This window comes from Psammomys obesus, unplaced genomic scaffold (assembly GCF_907164565.1).
Source record: "Psammomys obesus unplaced genomic scaffold, mPsaObe1.curated_primary_1811, whole genome shotgun sequence".
Taxonomy (NCBI): domain Eukaryota; kingdom Metazoa; phylum Chordata; class Mammalia; order Rodentia; family Muridae; genus Psammomys; species Psammomys obesus.
In genome coordinates, this window is record NW_026590552.1 from 1350800 (window position 1) to 1367778 (window position 16979).

Below are 16979 nucleotides of genomic sequence, written 5' to 3' on the forward strand. Positions count from 1 at the left end.
CTTCCATCTCTTGTATTCTGTTGGTGATGCTGTTCATGATCTTTTCTCTATGTTCTCCAGCTCCAGGTTTTTCTCTATTTGTGTTTTCTTTATTGATTCTAATTCTGTTTTCATGTCTTACACCATTTCCTTCATCTGTTTGAATGTGGAGTCCTTCTTTTCAATGACAGCTTCTATTTTTTTGTCCCTTTCCTCTCTATATATCACTAATTGTGCCTCTACTTCTTTGGCTATATTTGCCTGTATTTCTATGAGAGCTTTGTTTATTTCTTCTTTATTTGCCTTCATTTGTGTGGACATCTCTTTGAGAGCTTTGTTCATTTCCTCTTTGTTTGCCTCAATTTTCATGGTCATTTCTCTGAGAGCTCTATTTGTTTCCTCTTTGTTTGTCTCGATTTCTTTGGCTATTTCTCTGAGGGCTTTGTTCATTCCATCTTTATCGGCCTCTAATAGCTGAAGAAACATAGATTTGAGGTCGTTCTCTTGTATATCTAGTGAATTGAAGTGTCCATTGGTTTATGGGGTTGCTGGTGTGGTCATTATGTCCTGATTTTTGTTGGGTGTGTTCTTATGTCTGCCTCTAGCCATCTGGTTATTTATACCCCTCACTGTTTGTTTCTCGAGTTTGTAGTTTGGGCTATGATCGTCTCTTTCTGTTTTCTGGACTGTTTTTTCAGGAAGATGCGAGAGCTTCACTGGTTTGGGAGTGTGCGTTGTGGTTTCAGTTTTGCCTCAGTAAGGAATGTGATGCTGGCGCTATTCGCATGCCTCTGCCTTGTGGGTCCACCAGTGTAATTCAGGCAAACAATCCCTGGATCCCAGACAGAACTGCATAATAGTGACCTGCAGGCCACTGTAATAGTCAGAGAATCCGCGCATGCACACTGTGCCAGCTAAAAGCGCATGCCAATAGTGTGGGTGGCAGGGATCTCGTCTGGTTGCTTGTGTGGAGAGGCCCTGGATCTGGGGCAAACTCTCCCTAGAAGGCTCACTCACTCCTTTGCAGGACCAGTTGGAATGCACAGGGGTTCCCCTTGCTCTCTACTCTCCGATTTGGTCCTGCTGCGGCAAATGCGCGTGTAGGCTAACAGTTAGCTCTGTGGCACTGTGGCAGCAGGACTCGGTGTCCACCTGTCCTGTGTGCTGCCTCTCTGTCCTTTCCCTCTGCCAGGAGGGGTTATGTTGCCTGGTCCCGGGGTAGCGCAGGAAAGAGTTGGGTTGAGTGTTCTCAATCTCAAATCCCGAGCCCAGATCTCTCTGCCAGAAGCAGCCTGGTGGTAGAACCTGTTTGCTGATTCTGGGAGAGTACCAGTTAGGGTTGAGTGTCCTCAGATCCAGAACTCGGGTTTCTCTGCTGGGTGACCTGGAGAGGGCATGCTGTGTCCTGTGGCAGGATGCCTCTCTGACCTTCCCCTCGGACCTTCCCCTCTGCTAGGGCAAGCTTATGTTGGCGCTCTCAGGGGAGTGCCAGAAGGGGTTGGGACTTCTCAGTTCCGATCCTGAGCCGTGGTTTCTCTGCCAGGGGCCGGGGTGTCACTGGTGTTAGGACTTGGTGCTAGACCTTATTGCACTGGATCTGGGAGAGTCTCAGGACGTGTTGAATGACCACAGTCCCAGATACCAAGATGAAGTTAGTTTGCTGGGAGCAGCCAGCAGCACTGGGGTCTGGGCGCTGTGAAGCTGCTGTGTGCCTCTGTATCCTTTTGTTCTGCCAGGGCAGGGTTATGGAAGCGTCCTAGTTCATGGCGGAGTGCCCGAAAGGATTGGGTTTTTTTTTTTTTAGCCCCAATCTCTTGGTTTTTTTTTGTTTTTTTTTTTTTTTTTTTTTGGTGGGAGCTGCAGCTCTCGCTGGGGCTGGGGTACAAACAGTGTGGTCTGTGGCAAATCCTGCTGGATGCCTTCTGCCTCCTCCAAAGAGAGAGTAGGGTGTTGGGTGCCAGGAAGTGCCTGGGATCACCTCTCGGGGTGTCTCCTCCTGGAGGAGTCTGCCGTGACCTGATTCTAGATGGACTCAGATCATGGTTAGTCTCTTTCTTCTTGGAAATCTAGATATCTCTGTTCTGGGTTGATCAGCCCCTTCACTCACCAATTTCTGTGTTGCGGGTCCTCTCCCCTTCAGCTAAACTGCACACTAGCCACCACCATCTTCAAAAAACCTCTTCAGGTCTTTCTAGTCCCACTTATTTAATAGTATTCCCTGAACTCGGCCCAAAGTTTGGCTATAAGTCTCTGCATCTGCTTTGATACCCTGCTGGGTAGAGCCTTTCAGAGGCCCTCTGTGGTAATCTCCTGTCCTGTTCCCCGTTTTCTTCCTCTTCTGATGTCCATCCCATGTGCCTTTCTGAATGAGGATTGATTACCTTACTCCTCCTTCTTGCTTAGCTTCTTTAGATGTACAAATTTTAGTATGTTTATCTTATATTATATGTCTAATATGCAATTATAAGTGAGTACATACCATATGTGTCTTTCTGCTTTTGGGATACCTACTCAGGATGATCTTTTCTAGTTCCCACCATTTGCCTGCAAATTTCATGATTTCCTTGTTTTTTTATTGCTGAGTAGTATTCCATTGTGTAAATGTACCAAAATTTCTGTATCCATTCCTCAGTTGAGGGACATCTTGGTTGTTTCCAGATTCTGGCTATTATAAAGTTGCTATGAACATGATTGAGCAAATGCTCAGTTGTATACTTGAGTATATTTCAGATATATGCCTAGGAGTTGTATAACTGGATCTTGAGGTAACACTATTCCTAATATTCTGAGAAAGTGCCAGATTGATTTCCAAAGTGGTTATACAAGTTTACATTCCCACCAGCAAAGGAGGAGGGTTCCCCTTTCTCCATATCCCTTCCAGAATGTGTTGTCACTAAAGTTTTTAATCTTAGCCATTCTGATAGGTGTTATGGTGAAATATCAGAGTAATGCTGAATTCCATTTTCCTGATGGCTAAGGACATTGAGCATTTCTTTAAGTGTTTCTCTGCCATTTAATATTCCTCTATTGAGAATTCTCTGTTTAGCTCTGTACCCCATTTTTAATTGGATTAACTAATTTGTTGCTTTTTAACTTATTGAGTTCTTTATATATTCTGGATTTTAGCTCCCTGTCAGATACAGGGTTGGTGAATATTCTTTCCCAATCGGTAGGCTGTTGTTTTGTTCTGATGATAGTGTCCATTACTTTACATATTTTCAGTTTCATAAGGTTCCTTTTATTGATTATTGATCTTAGAGCCTGTGTTGTTGGTCTTCTTTTCAGGAAGTTGTCTCCTGTGCCATTGAATTCAAGGTTCTTCTGCACTTTTTCTTCTAACAGGTTTAGTGTATCTGTTTTTATGTTGAGGACTTTGATCCACTTGGATTTTAGTTTTATGCAGGGTGATAAATATGAATTTCAGTCTTTGTTTTCAAACACTGGCTTTAAGGCTTCCTAGAAGTTTCCAGGACATAGCAAATGATGAAATTATAAGCTCTTATAAGGAGGATCACAACTTCACATCTGTGTTCTATAGTGAGGCACTCTCTCAGTTTGTAATCAATGAACAAATTAAAATGCTTAAAATAACATTTTATGCTTGGATGTAGATTATTTCCAGTATCTTGAAAAGAAGTGAAAGATCATTTCTCATTTGTAAAAACATTGGTTTTATATGGAAAAACTTAAGTACTATTCTACCATGCTACTATTCTAATGTCACCAATTTGGACTCAGCTGAATCTGAGAAGAACAGTTAAAATATAATTGCTGATTATTGTTTGAGAAATAAGAACATAACATTTTCTTATGCCAAGAAACTTTACATTGTTTTCCTATTTTTTCTTAAATTTAATCTTCCATAAGTCATCATGATTATGTTACTTCTAAGTCATTAATTTTGATTCTGTTTCATTATTTATGTACTTATCCAGTTATCTTGCTAATAGCTATCATGCCAAATATGAAAGTTTACAAGTATTCTGAAAAGTAAATGCGAAGGAGACAATGAAATCACATAATACGTTACCCTCAAGCTTCCACAATAAAAACTGATAGTGGGATGGAATGCAATTTTCTTTCTAGTTTTTTATTACATGCTACTTTGGAGAAATATATTGTCACAAATATCTCTACCAGAGACAATTGTGAAACTGACGATATCGGGTTGTTTTCATGCAGTTTGCCTAGTAACTTGTCTGTCAGAGCTCCATGATGTCATTGAGAAGTTAGTAAAAACAAGGAATTCAACATTAAGGAAAAGATAATTGAGCCATTTTGTTGAAGCTCTGAGGCAACCTCATAGCATTAGAAATGATAATTATTGTGAGGAAGAACTTGGGGTGGGAAGATACGCAGAAAAATGTCCCAGAGGTAAAGGAGGATGGTTAATTAGATTAACTTAGTTGATATGGTTACTGTGCTAAGTGGTCCAGCCAGATTCCTTCACTGAACTGTTGTATCCCTTCCCTCACATCTCTGAATGTTTCATGCTAAAGGCTCAGAAGGGAATTCTTTCCCAAAGAACCTCCCTCAACCAAAATGAAAAACTTCTACTCATCTTGTCTCTCCTTAGTCCATAAGGGATAAAAGCAAGTAATCCCTTTGTCTCAACATGTGTCCCACCATGGCCTAATTTGTGCTTCAAAGCTTCCAAGGACTAAGCTATTCAAATGGGACCACATCTGCCCTTAGCTTTCTTGTTTTTCTTTCTGTTTCTGTCCCTATCCTTCTCAGAAGAGTGCTAACTCTTACTTTCTCTGAATCCTGACCTACAACAGTGGGCTTCAAAAGCTTGGGGAACACAGTAGGTGAGAAACAAGTCAGAGTAAAAAGCCAAGGTGCCAGTGGTCTTCAAGCCTGATAAATTTCATGAAAGGCTTGCCTGCACCTCATCATCCATTTTATTTTGTTTTGTTGAATGTGAGGGTATCAGCCCAAGAGGATATTATGGAGGCTAAGTCTCCATAGGTCTGGCAAATCAGGGTTAAATTCTTTATTCTCTTGTTCTTATTAGTATGATGCAGACAGCCAGAGACATTGAAGTAAAAAAATCAGTTCAGCTCAATTCCTGGGCAACTGGATATAGTGAAAATATCTCAAAGGCAGGTAAATTCAGTAAAGATCTGTGTTTACAGACCTGGTTTCTGTCTCCTCTTCTATAGCTTCCCAAACCCAGTCCCAGAATCCTGGGACTTTATCTAACACCTCTTGTATTCAGGCTATTTTTTCAGTGTCTTGGTTAACAAACATTTGTTCAGTAAGGTTTTCTTGTAGAGGTAAAATATGCAGGTAGTCATTCTTTTATTTCTTAAGTATTATTTGTCATATCAATGTCTCTGAATGATGTAATTAACACTAAAATGATACTTTGCATTGTTTGACTCTACTAACTTTGAATGTATAGTAAAGTCATACAGGACTCCTACAGATGAGCATGTTGAAATTTTAGAAGTAAGTTTGAATGCCTTAAGACTTTATATGTATACACATATAAAGATGAATACAAATGTATAAGCTATTTACATATATATGATATATATCACTTATGTATATGTAAATAGAGGTTCTTGAGCATCCCGTACTCTCTCCTTTTCCTTCTGGATTATTTGTACATATACTTTTGCTATGGCCTCTCTTACATTATTCTGGACCTCCACAACTGACACTTCTATTTTCTCTCTATCTATAAGCATCATCTTACTTTCCTTTCCTCCTAGTCCAGTTTAGAATCCACAGTCTGTATTTCAATCACATTCTGTCTAAAATTGAAATGCCTCTATCCCTAAGTATTTGTGCCACAATCATCTGACAAAAACCTTAAAGACAGATCAACTGTTCTCTTCTATCTCGAAGGGAACATTGTTGGAGAAGGGAATTAGAACAGATTGATTTTGCTAAAACATTTTGATCCTCAGACTCAAATGGGCTCTTTGTGCTCTCTGGCAACCGTACTGCATTTCATAGGTCAACTCCTTCTCACAATCTCTATCAAAACTAGTTCAGTCCCCACTTAGCCTTCATTCATCTTCAAATTCTTTGAATATTCATTACACACCATGCATTGGACACTATTCCTAGTCCATTGCTTCCCAGTTTCACAGAATAAACAAAGGCTCTTGAAATGGAATTCCTAGGGCTGGGGAAATGGCTCACTAGAGATGAACCCTTGCTATGAAAGCAAAAGGATCTGAGTTCAGATTTCCAGCACCCACACAGAAACCAAACATGACCTCATGTATCTGTAACCAGAGTGCTGGGGAATAGACCCAAACAGGTAACAGCGTGAACTTTACTTGCCAAAAATACTGAGTTTCACATTCAATGAGGGACCCATATCAAGGAACAGAGACAATAATAAAATAACTTTCCAACATTTTCTTCTGGCCTCTAAATGCTCATGCTTGATTGTAACACACACACACACACACACACACACACACACACACACACACAAACTCCCTCAAGTTCTGCCTGAGGTCTAGCTTCCAAAGTGATCTTCCATGTCTTAAAGCAGGAAGAGTCTCTTAACTGTTGAGTCAAAATTGATTCTTCAAAAATGACATTTCCTTGATAAGAAACTATTTTTTTTTCATAAAAGTGGCTGATGACTATAATTCCAAACATAGTTGAAAAAAATCTTTACGTACATAAAGATAAGCAAATATATGAAAGGAAATTTAATTTTATAAAAAGAAAAGCTTAAAATATCAAACATATATATCATTTTAAAACAGTACTTATGTATTGTAATCATGCACTTAATGAAGAGAAAAATTCTACCTGCATTAAACTACTCATAATAGAATTAATCTTGGTTTGCTCTTTCATAGAGAGCATATTCCAGATGCTAAAGTGATTCAAAGAAACCCACAGCCTGATGGCTTTCTTCAATAATTTCTCAATTACTATTTTCAAACTAGAATAAAACCTAATGGAATTCTGGCTTCATTTAAGTACTGCATCATATTGGTCAGAGTTTACTGCACTTTTTGGAATTTTATGTGCAGTATTTAATAATTAAACATGAATTTATGTGTATAATACTAAAATCCCTAATAGTGAAAGTATATTTAAACACACTGTTAGATCCATTTAAGTGATGTAGTGCCTGTATTCACATTTTACATATTAAAATTAGTTCCTTTTTCTGTTTCTGTGACAAAATACCCTGACAAAAGGGAGAAAGGATTTCTTCTGACTCACAGTTTGAGAGCATATCCCATGACAGCAGGGAAGTCAAGGCAGCAGGATCTGAAGGCAGCTGCTTAACTGCCACCTTATCAATTGACTCCTCCCTGTCAAAACTATATTTTGACACCCTATATTTTCAACAATCAAGAGGCTAAGGAAGAAGAATTATGTATTTCAGGACAACATGGGCTACATAGCTATTTATAGGCTAGCCTGTGACCATAAGGAGACTCTGCCTCAATAATAATAGTAATAATAATAATAATAATAAATAAGCATTTAGAAAAGCTTTTGCAAGGATGGTGAGATGTTTCCGCTGGTATATAGACTTACTGTCAAGCCTAATAATAATAGCAGTTATAGAAAACTACTAGTAGTAAAATAATCTATAATAGATGTCCCCTCTTCTAATTCAACAAAGAATTATAGTTAAGGCAAAATGCTGGTTAAATAGGGCTCATAGAAATATTGTTTAAACGTTTTTAATGTTTTCCCATGAGCGGAGTCCTCTATAAGACATGCTGACACTGCAATCTGTTTGAGTTCCATTTCCAGTTTCTTTAGTGTAGAAAATAATTATCAGGAAACATGGGAAGCATTCTGACCTCAGACTCCTGACTTCTGAGTGCTGTTTCCTAATTTTTGGCTGAAGCCTCATGTACACTTACCTAGGTGACAATAGTTACTTTTCTTTTTTTTTTTTTAATGAAGAAACTTTTCAGAGTATTTAGTCTTGTCTTTCAAGAAAGAGTAGCTGTTTTTTTCCTATTAAAGTGAATACTGTTTTGATTTTGGAAATAACTAAATTTTCATAATATTGATGAAAACATGTTTGCAGATATACATATAAAATACAGCTGTGGTGTACATGCAACTAACATCTGAATTAATGAGAGAAGAGCCACCCATGCTTTTTCACATACTTGTTGATCACTTTAGGGAACTTTAGTACCATTGATACAAAGGAGGGAAGAATTCTGGAACTTACCTTTTAATTCTTTTCGACTCCAAAACAGTGATACAGCATTATACTTAAGGTTTGGAAAGAGACAGCAATAATTAAACTATTAGAATAAAAGCATTGGAACTTGCCTACTACAAATTGAAACTGCAATATAAGTATGAAAGAACTTAGAGAATGTCTCACTGTCAACAGAAAGATATTCAACCACCTTGTCATTTTCAAATTAAACCTTACACGTTTCTTAGTGCTTGTTAGAAATGAATGTAGTTTAGAAGGAGTATCCGGAGTAAGAGGATCAATCCTCACTTAGAAAGACAAAGGGGAAGGACATTGGAAGAAGGAAAAAACAAAAAAGAGGACAGGGACCTACCACTGAAGGCCTCTGAAAGACTACCCAGCAGGGTATCAAAGAAAATGCTGAGACTCATAACCAAACTTTGTGCAGAGTGCAAGAAATCTTATGAAAGAAGGGGGAGTTAGTAAGGCCTGGAGAGAACAGGAGCTCCACAGGGAGAGCAACAGAACCAAAATATCTGGGCTCAGGGGTCTTTTCTGAGACTGATACTCCAACCAAGATACATTCATGGAGTTAACCTAGAACCCCAGTTCAGAGGTAGCCCACGGCAACTCAGTCTCCAAGTGGGCTTCCTAGTAAGGTGAAGAGGGACGGTCTCTGACATGAAATCAGTGGCTGGTTATTTGACACCCCTTCCTCCCGAGGGAGGAGCAGCTTTGCTAGGACACAGAGGAGGACATTGCAACCAGTCCTTATGAGACCTGATAAGCTAGGGTCAGATGGAAGGGGAGGTGGACCTCCCCTATCAGTGAACTTGGAGAAGGGCATGGGAAGAGATAAGGGAGGTAGGGTGGAATTTGGGAGGAATGAGGGAGGAGGCTACAACTGGGATGCAAAACGAATAAAATGTATTTAGTGTAAAAAATTTTTATTAAAAAAAAAAAAGAAATGGTAAACTAAAAGAACCTGGTTGCACTTCATAGACATCATTATTCTTGCCCAGGTTTTCACACTGATATTTCAGAAGTCTGTTTTATTTTTTAACCTTACTATTGTACAAATTAAAACAATTAAGAATATTTTACTTGGAGAGATACAAATATCTATATACAGGTGTTAATAGCTTTTCTATCTGAGCATATAGTACAGATTCTTTTAAGAAATATATTTCTTCGTATGGGAACTGAACAATTTTATCTTAGAAACTCATGAAAACATTTTCAGTGTGATTTCAAGTTCATTACACCAATACAATATTTAATAAATGTATATTGCAATAGCTTTATATTTTTATGTAACATCAAATTTTATATATTTTATGTAACAAATACCATAAAAATTACACTGTGAAAGTATAAAATTCAGTACTGTTTATCTTGTTCTTGGGGTGGTAAATTCACACTAATACAGTGAGACTTTCACCACTCCAAAGGAAGCCATGTGTTTTTAATATATATTTTTTTCTTTTTCTTTATTATTCTCTCATACAATACATCCCAATTTCAGCCTCTTCTATGTCCCCTCCACAGTCCACCTCACCTCTCCTCTGGATTTACTGCTCCTGTTTCTCTTAATGACGACTCATAATTGATTGATTAATTAATTAATTAATTAATTAATTAATTAATTAATTCACTTTTCATCCTGATTATAACCCCTCACTTCTCTCCTCCGGGTCCCACTCTCCCTATTCCCCATAATATCCCTTCCCTACTCCCCAGAAAAGTGGAACACCCTCCCAACCCACACCAGCACATCAAATCCATTCAGGACTGAGTGCACCATCTTTTCCGGTGGCTGAAGGGCTGGGTATGGTGGCACTTACCATTGATCTTAGTGATTGAGAGACAAAAGCAGGTGGATCTCTGTGATTCCTGTCTATATACTGAGTTTTGGCTTTTAAGCATGTGAAAACTTTTGGCTCATAGAGTGAACATCACTGGCATTATACCCAAAAAGTGTATGGTGACTTGCATACACTTGCAAGTTCCAACATGTGTATATTTTTTTGTTTTAAAATTTTTCATCTTCTAATTCACTCATAGGCACTTCGGGAAGAAATTGCACCTCTTAAAGAGAACGTCAATCATATCAATGGCCTTGCTCACCAGCTGACCACACTGGGCATTCAGCTATCACCATATAACCTCAGTACTCTAGAAGATCTGCATAACAGATGGAAGCTTCTGCAGGTAGGCCTGCAGTGAGCAATGTCGCTCCTGTGTTTTGTTTTTTTGTTGTTGTTGTTGTTGTTGCTGTTGTTTTTACTAGAAAAATGGCATACATAAAGCTTGTTTGTAAAGAACAATAAAAATTATTCATTTTTTAAGGTATGATATTATATACAATTTTAATTTCAGCACCTGCACAGACAGATCCAGGTGGATCTCTGTGGATTTCTGTACAGCATGTTCTACATAGTGAGTTCCAGGCTAGCCACAACTATATAGTGTGACCTTGTTTCAAATGAGTATTCATTTGATGTTCATAACAATAAGATGCTTTTTATATCTTGATAACTCCTTATGTTACTAAACAGTTTTAGAAGTTTCCAAAAGCTAGCTTTCATTATGTCTTGCAGTCGCATAAAACATATTGGTGAACCGCAATGGGGAAAATGAATCATTAGCAGACAATTCATTTGTGTTGTTTTTGCTTGGATTATGAAAACATCTTTTCCTTTGCAATTCTAACTGAAACAAGAGTCAATAGTATGGTATAAAATTACCTGACGAACAAGTATTGTATTATAAATCACACAGAGAAGTTTTTCTCAGGGTTTTATAGCAGACATAGGGAATAGGTATGTTTTATTTACTTTCTGTGGCACCTTGGACGATTTATTGAACCTATTTGTGATAATAGAATTCTCTACAATGTTTCTCTTTTGTTGGAATGAGTAAGTCACAATAAGTATTATAATAAGTCCTAGGAAAAGAATTTTCTCTACAGTACCTTGTATATTCTAGTTCATGATGTTATTGCAATTATCACCATGATGATACTACATGGGCATGGGACTCTGACTCTGACCTGTGTGTCCTTAATGCCATTTAACCTCTATGGTTGCCAGTACCTTCATCTCCAACATAGTTACTAAAATGTTGAATAAGCTTATTCACATAGTTTTAAAAATAGCATTTGGGTTACAAAAAAACAAAAACAAAAAACAAGAACAACAACAAAAAACAAACACAGAAACAGATGTTGTAGTAGTGTAGTAGTAGTTCAGCATTGTTAAAATCTTATCAGTTTCATTTTAAAATAATTATTTTTAATTTAAAGCACAAATAACTAAAATAATGAATGTCCAAAGGCAACTAATGTTAACATTTACTCCATTCACTCATTCTTGGATTGCATTTTCAATTTTCTTGTAAAATGTTGAGTGCTATATTTGTGTTTCAGAATGTAGGACAAGACTGGTGATAACTACATGTAAATTTATGACTGAGATCAAAAGACTATGAATGATAGTCTAAAATTCTTAAGAATCAATGCTATGTAGTCCAGACATAATGGTAGAGACATTTAATCCCAGCACGTGAGACAGATATCTGTGAATTCAAGGCCAATCAGGAACACATAGTGAGTTTCCAGACAGCTGGAGCTACATACTGAAACAGCCTCAAAAATAAAAAAAAATAAACAAACAAATAATCAATGCTATGTATAGTTGTGGATGTAACTCAGTGTTAGCACGTTTAACCAGAAATGTAACTCAGTGTTACCACGTTTAACCAGAATGTTCCAGGTCCTTGTTTATAGCCACAGCACTACAAAGAAATCTTATATAGTCCATTCTACTTATACTGTTTGTATGTTTGTTTTTCTTTCTTTCTTTCTTTCTTTCTTTCTTTCTTTCTTTCTTTCTTTCCTTGTAAGACATGAGAAAATATTAATGGCTTAATTTTCACACAAGAACTTGATTGTAAGTACATGCAAATATATGAAAAGAAATGGAGGGCTGTAGCAAAAGAAGAGGCAGTCAATACTGGGTTAATATGTTATCTCTCAGCTACAATTCTTATTTTTAAAACGAAACAATTCAATTTATGTAAAGCTACATCCAGTTCATTTCTATGATATTGTATCTGGGAATTAGAAAGAGGTACATGTGTCAAAATTTAATTTAGAACCCATGATGATGTTTCTTCTATTTATATCATAATACTGATATGACTAGTTAAAATTACGTTGCTTCTTCCTAACTCCAAACCTTTTACCCAGAGGTCATATAGACAAAGCTTTCTCACATTAAACAATTTAATCACTGTTTGGCTCATGCTTCTCTTGTGTATAACAAATTTCATGTTTCTACTTTTTAGCATAACCTTAAAGATATGTGAAGAAGTATTTTTAGCAGAAAGCTGATGAGCCCAAGATTTTTGTTAGCACATAACTGGGTCAATTCTATTACATACTTTATTTTTGCCATAATTCTAACCATTCTGCAACATAATCCTAGCTAGTTATAAATGTGAGTCATTATTCAGAAAATGAACAGGGTAAATAAAGAAAACTATATCCATGTTAATGAAACTTCATGTTACTACACTCTCTGATATTCCTAAGAATCACAATCTCTGTTGATTGTTGCCAGGGTATGTGTCCAATTCTTATACCTTTAGAGATATCATGCCATGTTGGCCATTGCTATGGTTCATATTTGTCATAGCTGAGTAGGACTTTGGTTGCTTCCCTTTTTAAGAAGTTGCAGGACAACTTTTGGCACGAAAAAATCTTGTCCCTGGGGTGTTGGGGGAGGCAGGATGTTCAGGTCAGTCCCGAATCAGGATCTCTGTGTCTTATGTCCAAGAACATTTATCTTCCCCACGGATTCCAAATCCTTGAGATGATATACATAAAAGTAGCATTACAGGGGTGGAGAATATTGTGTGTGTTTATTTATTTAGGAATATCTGTGTGTGTATTGGAATATGTGTGTATGTGTGTATGTATTACAAAAAGAGGACATAAATTTTGAAAGAGAACAAGATGAGTTTGAATTGGAGTAATTGAAGGGAGGAAATGGTGAAATAATATAACTACATTAAATTTTTAAAAATGGAAAATATTAAAAATTAATAAAACTATACTAAATATTGTAAAACCAGAAAATAAAATAAAATAAAACTATAATACATATTGCAAAATCAGATATTTATATCAACAAATTCATTCTGTTAAGGAATGAATGAATCAGTTATCATATGCACATTCTACATTTGGTAGAATATGTATTTAGAAGAAACTAGGTCATTTGCCATTTTCTGTGCTAAGAAGCTTACATTCACCATCATGAAAGAACTTAGTCAAATATAGTGCTATATCTGTTGACAAATATCACATTAAAAACTATGGATAAATTCACATTTCTTTTTCTCAAAGCAAAGAAAAGTTGAAAAACAAAGTTGAAGTAATACAAAGGGAGATACAAAAGTGAAAAAAATAAAAACATTCCTATATTTGGGGAAAATAATATAAGAAAACAAATAGAGGTGCATGTTGTCAGATTTACAGATTAGTTAGACTATCCTGGGTTCAGTTACATGACAAATACATTTTACTTCAAGAAAAAGCCATAGTTATATTTTAGCTGTATCAGTGAAAATAATTGAAACACATAAGCAAGATAGGTGTAACCATTAATAGCAAGGTAAGATCTAGTTAAAATTTACCTTTGCATAAAAATATTGAATAAAAAGGCTTACAAACTTATTTGGAACCCATAAATAAAAGTACAAGACACTATTTTACTTGTTTTAAATGTTCTGTTGGAATAAAATCCTTTTTCCTCCCTCTCAGTGGGCACTAGTTTGGATGTTATTACTTGGACCTTTTGCAGAGTGCTTAAAGTCTTGTTTACAACATATTCTCAGAAAATTTCTCAAATATTTTCAGCATTCCCATTATGTAAATATATAATAAGCAAAATAAGCATATATTATTATTAATAAGCATATATTATGATTAATCACTTTCATAAGTAAAAAAATTGAGAACTGAAAACATGGCTTATCCATTATCACATAGAGAGTGAAGTGTCACAAGGTTTGAACTAGGTCTTCAGAACTGTCCAGTCTTACTTCCTAATCTTGTTTAAAGGAAAACAAGGGGATACAAATTGGAAAGGAAGAAGTCAAAGTATCACTATTTGCAGATGATGTGATAGCATAGATGAGTGACCCAAAAAATTCTACCAGGGAACTCCTACAGCTGATAAATACCATCATCCAAGTGGCTGAATACAAAATCAACTCAAAAAATCAGTAGCACTCCTGTATACAAAAGACTAAAGGGCTGAGAAAGAAATTAGGGAAACTACACCCTTCACAACAGCCATTAATAACATAAAGTAATTTGGTGTGACTATAACCAGGCAATTGAAAGGCCTATTTGAAAAAAACAAAAAAACAAAACTCTAAGATTCTGTAGAAAGAAATTGAAGAAAATATCAGAAGATATCCATGCTCATGAATTGGTAGAATTAACATAGTGAAAATGGCCATCCTACAAAAAGCAATCTACAGGTTGAATGCAATTCCCATCAAAATACCAAAACAATACATTACAGAACTTGAAAGAACAATTCTCAATTTCATATGGAAAAAAAAAAAACAGAATTCCTAATACATTCCTGTACAACCACAGATCATCTGTAGGTATCTCCATCCCTGATATCAAGCTGTACTACAGAGTAACAGTAATAAAAACAGCATGGTACTGGTATAAAAACAAAATGGTGGAGCAAAGGAATTGAAGACACAGAAATAAATATACACACTTATGTACACCTGATTTTTGACAAAGAATCCGAAATCAAACAATGGAAAAAAGATGGCATATTAAAAAAAATGGTGCTAGTCTAACTGAATGTCTACATGTAGAAAAATGCAAATAGATACATATTTATCAACCTGCACAAAACTAAAGTCTAAGTGAATCAAAGAACTCAACATAAAACCAGACACACTAAATCACTTACAAGAAAAGGTGGGGAATAGCCTTGAACCAATTGGCACAGGAATAAACTTCCTGAATAGAACACCAACAGCACAGGCTCTAAGAGCAACAATCAATAAATGGGACCTCATGAAAATGAAAAGCTTCTGTAAAGCAAAGAACACCGTCATCAAAACAAAACGACAGCCTACAGATTGGAAAGGGATTTTCACCAAACCTATATCTGACAGAGGACTAATATCCAGAATATATAAAGAACTTAAAAAGTTAAAAAGCAACAAACCAAGTAATCCAATTAAAATGGGGAACCGAGATAAACAGAAAACTCACAGCAGAGGAATATCTAAGAGCAGAGAAACACTTAAAGAAATGTATAACATCCTTAGCCATCAGGGAAATGCAATTCAAAACTACCCTGATATTTCACCTGACACCCATCAGAATGGCTAAGATCAAAAACTCAAGTGACAATACATGCTAGAGAAGATGTGGAGAAAGGGGAACCCTCCTTCATTACTGGTAGGAATGTAAACTTGTACAACCACTTTGGAAATCAATCTGGAGCTTTTTTTCAAGCAATTACGATTAGTGCTTCCTCAAGATCCAGCTACACCACTACTAAGCATATATACAAAATATGCTCAAGTACACAACAAAGACATTTGCTCAACTATGTTTGTAGCAGCTTTTTTCATAATAGCCAGAACCCAGAAATAACCCAGATGTCCCTCAATAGAGGAATGGATACAGAAATTGTGGTACATTTACACAGTGGAATACTACTCAGCAATTAAAAACAAGGAAATCATGAAATTTGCAGGCAAATGGTGGGAAATAAAAAAAAATCATCCTGAGTGAGGTATCCCAGAAGCAGAAAGACACACATGCTATATACTCACTTATTAAGTGGATATTAGACATATAATACCGGGTAAACATACTAAAATCTGTACACCTAAAGAAGGTAAGCAATAAAGAAGACCCTGGATAAGATGATCAATACTCATTCAGAAAGGCAAGTGGGATGGATATTGGAAGAGAGAGAAAAAAGGGAACAGGACAGCAGCCTACCACAGAGGGTCTCTGAAAAACTCTACCCAGCAGGGTGTCAAAGCAGATGCTGAGACTCATATCCAAACTTTGGGCAGTGTTCAGGAAATCTTGTGAAAGAAGGAGGAGATAGTAAGACCTGGACCGTACAGGAGCTCCACAAGGAGAGCAACAGAACCACAATATCTGGGCACAGGGGTCTTTTTCTGAAACTGATAATTCAACCAAGGACCATTCATGGAGATAGCCTAGAACCCCTGCACAGATGTAGCCCATGGCAGCTTAGTCTCTAAGTGGATTCCATAGTAATGTGAACAAGGGCTTTCTCTGACATGAACTCAGTGGCTGGCTCTTTGATAACCTCCCCCTGAGGGAGGGAGGAGCCTTACCAGGCCACAGAGGAAGACAATGCAATCAGTCCTGATGAGACCTGATAAGCTAGGTTCAGATGGAAGGGGATGAGGACCTCCCCTATCAATAGACTTGTGGAGGGACAAGGCAAGAGAAGAGGGAGGGAGGGTGGGATTGTGAGGGTGATAGGGAGGGGGGTTAAAGCTGGGATACAAAGTGAATAAATTCTAATGAATAAAAAAAATAAATTAAAAGACTAAAATAAAATGAGGATTCAGTATTGATATTGTAGCAGAAAACAGAAGTTTCAAAACAGACTGAGTCATTGCAATGAACTTTTGCAAGCAAAGAAGTATGGAAAAAAGTATATAGTGTAGGACACACTGCAAAACACTACAGCTTCCACCACAAGATGTATGTATGTATGTATGTATGTATGTATGTATGTATGTATGTATG

At 36.8% G+C, this 16979-nt stretch overlaps 1 protein-coding gene across 3 annotated transcripts in view; it reads left to right on the forward strand.

The window, feature by feature from the left end:
- Dmd (dystrophin) overlaps nucleotides 1-16979 on the forward strand; it is a 1523318-nt gene that overhangs the window by 1061806 nt on the left and 444533 nt on the right. For all 3 annotated transcript variants that reach the window (XM_055607916.1, XM_055607917.1, XM_055607918.1), the window contains one exon: nucleotides 10199-10345. In XM_055607916.1, coding sequence (XP_055463891.1) covers nucleotides 10199-10345 — 147 coding nt within the window. The remainder of the gene's footprint in view (nucleotides 1-10198; nucleotides 10346-16979) is intronic.